The sequence below is a fragment of the Pleurodeles waltl genome, chromosome 4_1, assembly GCF_031143425.1.
Source record: "Pleurodeles waltl isolate 20211129_DDA chromosome 4_1, aPleWal1.hap1.20221129, whole genome shotgun sequence".
In the NCBI taxonomy this organism is placed as follows: Eukaryota; Metazoa; Chordata; class Amphibia; order Caudata; family Salamandridae; genus Pleurodeles; species Pleurodeles waltl.
The window spans coordinates 83,627,379-83,635,937 of record NC_090442.1 but is presented as its reverse complement, the minus strand read 5'-3'; the positions used below and the strand labels follow the sequence as shown (position 1 = coordinate 83,635,937).

The 8,559-nt window shown below is 43.4% G+C and overlaps 1 protein-coding gene across 1 annotated transcript; it reads left to right on the top strand.

The window, feature by feature from the left end:
• The first annotated feature begins 750 nt into the window (after positions 1-750).
• On the top strand, positions 751-1,686 carry LOC138287003 (olfactory receptor 5AP2-like). Its single transcript, XM_069227366.1, has one exon. The coding sequence runs from the start codon at positions 751-753 to the stop codon at positions 1,684-1,686; it is 936 nt and encodes a 311-aa protein (XP_069083467.1).
• The last annotated feature ends 6,873 nt before the right edge of the window (positions 1,687-8,559 follow it).

Genomic DNA, 8,559 nt, shown 5'->3' with positions numbered 1-8,559 from the left:
CACCTTGTATATTATGATATTCCATCTAGCATGGGTGGCTGTGTTGAATTTATAGAGTTGAGGACTCACTAGGGGTATGAAGTGGTATGAGGACATCTACCATGATTGTATATATTTGTAACCAATACATGGTATTTAGGAATCTGTGTGTAATAAAATTGTTTTTCTTGTCATAGGAAAAGGCACTGAGTGGACATCGCTTTAAAGAGTGGTGTACCAGTGTGCTAGAGTTACTATCCCCACACCACCTCCCTCGAGAAGGCCTTGAACTGCTCTTCTTTATTATCCTGAAAGAGTCAAGTAGTATAAAGGGGTTCTTGGTTTCCAGTAAAAGGAAAGTTGAAGACTTGTCACTTTTGATGGGCTCAAATCCTTCTCAACACATAACACAATTTCTGACAACCACTTTGGTATTCAACAAGCCCAACAATGTATAGCTTTAATATCTGGGTCCGAAGACACACTTTTTTCATTTTGATCAATAGTGTGAACAGGTTAAGATGAAATGTAAATTATTTTTTCCAATTTAGGCTCAGCAAATCAACTTGAATAATATCCAATTCATGTTAAAATCAATGTTGCATTTGATAATTTGCTATCAGTTCGATTACGATCTAATTGTTTGCTCTGCCACACTAGAGTATTTCCATAATGACATCAAATAAAGCATTTAGGGCCTCTGCATGTTTTCATAAACAATGGCCTGACATAAAATAAAGATGGCATCATTTTGTCTTCATTTTCTAGGTCATGGACAGAGGCAACTGTAGCAAGGTTACTGAGTTTATCCTTCTGGGAATTACTGATCTCCCAAACCTGAATGGCGTACTGTTCCTGCTATTCCTTGCCATGTACACTGTGACTATTGTTGGGAATGTTGGCATTACATTTCTAATCTGGTTAAATCCTCATCTTCAGACACCCATGTACTTCTTCCTAGGTAACCTGTCCCTTGTGGACCTCTGTTACTCTTCAGTCATCGCGCCCAAGATGCTGGTGAACTTCCTTGCTGAAAAAAATGCCATCCTGTACAACGCATGTGCTGTGCAACTCTTTGCCTTTGCACTTTTTGGAACAATTGAGTGTGTGCTTATAACAGTGATGGCATATGATCGCTATATTGCTATTTGCAACCCCCTGATGTACAATATGGTCATGACTCAGAGGGTTTGCCTGCAATTGCTCAGTATGGCCTTCCTTTGTGGTTTGTTTAACTCTTCTGTGAATGTTGCTGGTACCTTTCGCCTTTCCTACTGTGGTTCCAATGAGATTCAGCATTTCTATTGTGATTTCCTCCCTCTTTTAGACCTCACTAACTCTGACACTTTAACAAGCAGGTTAGTGCTCTTTATCTGTGCTGACTTCTTCACCATGTGTGCTGTATCAGTGATCATTGCCTCTTACGTGTCCATCCTCCGCAGAATTCTCGCAACCCGCTCAACTGATGGGCGGCTCAAGACCTTTTCCACATGTTCCTCCCACTTTACTTGTGTGATCCTTTTCTATGGGACAATTCTTTTCATGTACCTAAGACCCACCTCTAGGTACTCTCGGGATGAGGACAGAGTGGCTTCAGTATTGTGCACAGTGGTTATCCCCATGCTCAATCCTCTTATATACAGTCTGCGGAACAAGGAGGTGAAACGCGCCCTGGAACGAACACTACGTAAAATGAAATGCCTTTAACAGTTATTTAAATGTTTTGTTAATTTTGCATCCTTCCTCCATTGTGTATTCTTTACCTTTCAGAGGAAGTCTTCAGCTCAAGTAGTTATCTTAATAGCAGCTGGCTTCTTTTACACTTCTACGTGAATTTGGCCTAATATCTTCAGTCTAGATTCTTCCTTGAATGCTGTCATTGAAGATGAGATGTACATTGCCTGTATGCTATATTTACAAGTCATACTTTTTTTTTCTTTAATGTATTCATTGTATTTAAATACTGTGTCCCTTTGTATGGGATCTGAAGTTGTGCTATTAATCACATTAGTCTTCAACATCCTTAGGAAGATGCTTAATTTTTCCAAAAGATATTTCCATATGAGTTTGGAAACCTTCTTTGCTGCTCAGAAGAAAAAGCTAAATTAGGCTAACTGTAAGGAAAAAAAAACTTAGTTTGTGCCATTGACTGTGCAATGCTGAGATATGCTGGTTTAGTCCAAAGGTTTATTTTTGATCCTTCTGACGAATCTTCAACCAGCCCAGACATTAATCCAGTCTTCACCAACAATGAAACATTAAGGCCTATATGTATGAAGGCATTTTGCATTTCCTAATGGTGCAAACCGCTCTTTTGGCCCTTTAGGAAATGTAAATTGCCATTTCGGTATGCATGAAAGACATTTTGCGGTGGTGCGAAATGCAATTTCTATCCAGTAGAAATTACATCTTGGAAATCACAAAATTGGAAATCGCAAATAGGGATTTCCTATTTGCAAATTGCTAGCCGCATGTACAAAGGATTTCCTAATTGCGACTAGTCACTAAATGGGCATTTAAGAAATGCAATTACCATTGATTCTGATCTGCTGGTAACAGTTGCAAAATATTAAGGAGGCACACAAAATGCATCTGGCTCTTTCACAATGGCAGAATTCTATGTTCTAGTAAGGAGTATGAGGATTTTGGCAGTGAGGTAGAGAAGAAGGAGAAGATAGGAGAGGATATTTAGGGTAAGGGTCACCCTGTTTGACAGACAGACAAGGAGATTCATGAGAGGTACAGACTTAGGGCCTGATTTATGAAAAGTTAGCACTGCCTTTGCATCATTTTTTGATGTAAATGTTGCCGTAAATTTACAAAATATAATTATATTTTGTAAGTTTGCGCCGCTTTTGTGTAAAAAAATGACACAAAGGCAGCGCTAACTTTCCATAAATCAGGCCCTTAGTTGTCAGGTGATACCTGATTTAATTGCTGAGTAACAACCTCAGCTATAGGTCCCTCAGTAGCAATGCAGTCCCACCACATGTGAAGGTATTGTGTTGCGTACACCTCTTAGCTTCTGGCAGTTACCAGTGGGTCATAGCGGGGGGGGTGTCACAAAGTGACATATATAATTTCCCAATACCCACCAATCATTGCAACAAACCAAAATGATGTTCTAGAGGGTAGTGTAGTTCCCAAATGTCACTGGCTCTGTTAGTGGCACATATATTGCCTTATGTCCCCCTTGCTCAAATGAATACATATACAGGAACAGAAAAAGCTTGCACTCACTCAGGCCCTGATTTATACTTTTTGAAGCAAACCTGTGTTAGCGCAGGTTTGCGTCAAAAAGTTTACCACCGGCTACCGCCATTCCTGGTCACCAGCCAGGCACCATATTTAAGGAATGATGCTAGCCGGCTCTAAGACCCGGTTAGTGTCAAAATAAATGACGCCTACTGGGTGGGGGAGGCATAAGGGAAACAGGAGGCTGTGCGTCAAAAAATGACACTAGTCAGGTTAGAGTCAGAAGAATGACTCCAACCTGACTAGTGTCATTTGATGCACAACCCCCATGGACATGACTCCTGTCTTAGTAAAGACAGGAGTCATGCGTCCCTGCCCAATGGACTTATGTCCCTTGCGCATGGCCATTGGGCACAGTGCCCTGTAGGGGGGCCCAAGTTAGGCCCCAGATGGCACTTTGAAAAAAATAAAAAAAACATACCTGGATTTACGTCTCCATCCTTAGTTGTCCTCCAGATCTGGGTGGGGGTGGCTGGGGGTGTCCCTGGGTGCAGGGAAGGGCACCTGTGGACTACTTCCATGGACTTTGACCATGGAAATTAGCCCACAGGTCCCCTAACGTCTGCCCTGACCCAGGCGTTAAATAATGGCGCTAAACAGGCTTAGCGCCATTATGTAGGGCTCTCCTCCTCCTGTGTGTGATTTTTGCCTGGGAGGATAAATAAGGCGCTAAGGACTTAGAGTCATTTTTTGCCCGGGACCGCCTACCTTGCATTTCATTAATGCAAGGTAGTTTTCCGCAAGCGAAAAATGACACTAACTCCATAACTTTGGTGCTAGACGGGTCTAGCGCCAAAGTATAAATATGGAGTTAAGTTTGCGCCAGATTTGCGTAAGAAAAAATGATGCAAATCCAGAGCAAACAGAGTATAAATATACCCCTCAGTGTGTAGGTAGGGTGAGATGACTCCTGTATCAAACAGATGTTTGGGCCAGATTGCCAGGAAGCACCCACAACTTATTCATGTTCCACCACAGTGGACTACATGCCCAACTGGCACAAGGTGAATTTGGTGATGGCTTCCTACTAGGTAATAAAATTGTAGACACAATGCATACATTGGCCAGGACGACATGTGTAATGTGACCTAATGGTGTACCTTCTTATGCCCTTAAGGTGAAAGTGCATATGTTTTATGTCCCTAGATCCTCACACTGTACCTGACTCCATGAACAAGAAGTGAAAGACAGTACAACAGGCCACACAGGTCAATGCCTCCATCATAGAGAAGACCCTTGGGATCCTGAACTCCCAGCTTCCACTGCCTACACAAGACCGGCGGGCATTTTTGTACCATCCACATACATGCTACAAGATAATCCCACATGTGCCATACTGCACAATATTGCAATGAGGAAGGGTCTGCATGACATTCTTATAGAGCCTGAGTCCGACTCTGATGATGACTTACCACCACTATAAATGGAACAGGAGGGTACATGTGTAGCAGAGGGATGTGCACAGCACACATTGATAACTAACAACTATTTCTGAGGTGAGATATTTTAAAACCTCCTAAAAATGAGACATCACACATGATGCTAGTGCTTTGTGCACAACAGAGTGACCACCTTTTATTCAGGTGGCTTCCACACTGTTGCAAGCAAAGATCAACTGCATCATTGCGGTTGATACATTTTTACCATAAGAACAACAAAGTAAAAAAGGTAAAAAATAGCAAAGGCAACTCATCTCACTGAGAGTCTAGAGAGTCACTTCTTACGGCCCCTTGGGTTGGGTGCTTTGTCATCAGCACTGGAATGTGGAACCGACGGCAAGTCATTGCCAGACGTGTTGTGGTGTGAACGCCTGGTACTGCATGGCTCGGGAACTGATATGCCACTGAGGCTAGAGCCATTCTCATTCTCAGGTGTGGCCAGGATGTTGGGAATGCAGAGGCTGTGGGTCTGGATATTCTCCAGTGCGGTGGTGACTTGCACCAACCCATGTCTAACGTCTTGGTAGCGGTTTGCTATGTCCATCAGGATATTGACATTCACCTTACTAGCATTGATTTTGGGGATCCCAGCCAGTTGATGGACCAGGTGAATGTTTTAAACTGTGGAAATGCATGTGTATAGCTAGTGAAAATAAATGTTTAATGTTTGGCCGCAATATTGGTGTGACTCAGTTGCATGTGTTTGTGACATGTTTGTGTTGTACAGATATGTTTGGTGTGATCATCAGCACTCAGTACAGCAAGGTAATGATGTGTACTACAACTCTCATGATGCATTGCCTAGGTTGTCAAAGCACCTCAATGGAGTATTTCATGCTGTGATGTATGATATATGGATTTGCTAACATTATGTTATGTATGATACATAAAGGGAAAATGTCTTACCCTGGCTGGTGCCTGCTGGATTGGAGGTGTCAATGTCTCCTACTGCCACACTCAAGTTCCAGGGTTCCCTAAATGAATGCTTTCATGGGAGATGGAGGGGGTGATATGAGAGTCCTTCTGCAGTACCACGTCCATCTGCCATCCTGCTGGCCACCTTGTCCTTTGTATGGGACCGCAGGTCATACGACCTCATGCAGATCTCTGTTATGGCCCTCTGAGTGACTTTTTGGGAGTTGACCTCCAGGATGCTGGTTCAGATCTGCTTTTTTGTGCCTCAGGTATGGTGAAGGACACCTTCCCGAAGGGTACGTCCATGTGGGAGACACATTCCTCAGACAGGTCCTCAAGCTCCCTCTGAGAGAACTCCCCTTTCTCTTCCTGCTCCCCAAGTCCTTGTTCCCCTCTTCAGCAGCCAGGGTCTTCATTTGTGATGGTATAATGAACTGGCAGCAGTGATTCAGGAGCACTCCTTGCTTGCAATAGCTTCCTATTCCTCTGGCTTGTGGCCACACCCTGTAATTATAGACTTCCTGGTCTGACATCATCATTCTGCATCAAGTAAGCTATGGTTTACTAATTTGCAATTTCATATTAGGAAATCCCAATTTTGCAATTTCGGAATTTGTGATTTCCTATTTGCGAATCTATAGGAATTGCTATTTGTAGAATTGGTGGTCACAAGCATACTGATTTGTGATTCCCAAACAGCTATTTCTACAGATTCACAATTTGGAAATCGCAAATCCCAGATTTCGTACATATGGGCTAAGAAGCTCAAATATCAAGCTATTTACCGCCAAGAATCATCTCTCAGTACACATTAATCGAATCTCCAAGAATTGAGTCATAACACGGTGTGTGTCATAATAGAGCAACATAAATAAACCTCTTGCACCCCTATCTTCCATGACCTTTACAATATCTATCCTCAACCATTATGAAACCTTTTTTGCCTGTTACAGTTTGGTTCGTTCGTATTCTAGTGACATTCAGGACTGTATCAGATGCTCGACCTGAAACATCCCCAGTAAGAAACCCATAGTAGAAACAGAAGACACCTGTGCCTGGATAGTAACAAACTGCCTCCAGTTGAACTGTTTTGAAATAAAGGCCATCATTCTTTGTTAGAAAAGAGACTCAAACTATCTGCCTTTTAGCCTTCTAAAGGTATTGTCCTTGACCTCAAGATATAGAAATTTACAAATATTTGTAGTGATGTTATTTGCCGCAGCTACATAGGAGGTCCCTATGAACACGGTGGTAACAACCACCGTGTTCATGCTGGTGGTCAAAACACTGACTGCCAGCGTCCCCGGATCCCCGCCGACCGCATTAAGAACCGTCCTGTGGGCCGGCGGGCAGAAACATTGTTTCCGCCCGCTGGCTCACAGGAAGGCCTGGCCGGGACATTGACGGTGGCTCCACATGGAGCCGCCACCAATGCCTCTGTGCGGTGGGTGCAGCTGCACCCGTTGCACAGATCACTGCCCGACAAACGGGCAGTGATCTGCATGATGGGGCACTGCACCGGGACCCCTGCACTGCCCATGCCAAGTGCATGGGCAGTGCAGGGGCCCCCAGGGGTGCCCCGGTGCATCCCTTTCGCCAGCCTTTCCCTGGCGGGAATACCCCCCAGGGAAAGACTGGAGGCTGAGGAAACATTATCCGAGGGGTAGCACCGCTGCCCTGTCGGATAATGTCTCCACCCACCACCAGGCTGCCTGACGGAAGAAGCCTGGCGGTTAGTGAGGGCTGCCGATGGCGCCCCTCACCGGGTTCATTATGTGGCGGTTTCACCTGCCAACGCCGGCATGGTAGGCCAAACGGCCATGTTCATAATGACTGCCATAATTTCTGTAAGTCAAGTCAGAGGTCAGAGCCGATTCCAACAATTCAACAAACTGAAATACCTTTTCACATGAAAGATAAATCAGACCTTGGTGGTAGGAGTGGTGAATAATTTCTGCTTTGTTTATGAAAATGTCCTTTACTATGGTATTTCAAATACTTTACTTCATATTCTACAGAAAGAGCAAAGGGCAGCAGTTACAAAAATAATAGACTACCTCAACAGCCTTGCAATCATGAGATAGGTTACTGGTGGGTGAGAGTGTGCAGTGTGAGATAGAATGTCTTACAAATAAATGCTTCAATAGTCTACTACTAGGCTATATGTTCAGTAAAGTAGGCCCCTGCAAGTCATCTTAAAGCTTGTGTAAGGAAGAACAAAGCCTTGCTTGCAATAACTAAGCTTATCTCATGGAGTTGAAGAAAACGTTCAAGACAATTCTGGGCCTGATTTCGAGTTTGGTGGACGGCGTTACTCCGTCACAAACCTTACAGATATCCCGTCCGCTGTATTACGATCACATTATATCCCATGGAAATCGTAATACGTGGATGAGATGTCCGTCACATTTGTGACAAAGTAACCCATCCACCAAACTCGAAATCAGGTCCTTTGTCTGGATATGCAGCATTTAGGACCAGAGCAAGGTGACACTTCCCGGCTGTGTAAATATTAAAAATGATGACAGTCTCTCAAAACTAAAGTAACTCAGTGCCCATGGCCTTCAAGCAAACCCAAATATGGTGTAGGATAAACTATGACGTAGATTTCAACCATTCATCATGAACCTGTGGCTGAGCATCCCAATTCTAAAACCTTTTGCTTGACACCACTCCTTAAAAAGAGGATTGGCTTTGATTTGCACCTTTCCATCAAGAAAGGAATGTATTCTACAATTCTGTATTAGAGCTATTAGTCTAGTAGAGGGGTTCCACTAAGCCACATAATTCACATTTGCATTAGAGCTCTTTGATATATCAGAAAGTTTGACGGAAGGCCAATCAAGAAGTTAGTCACTAGCATCAGAAACCTCATGCGTGGATTACAGTTATTTTCAAGAAATCATTACGTACCAAATTCCTACTATTCCATTGATTTAGATCACATGATTACCATTCATTTGACTGATAG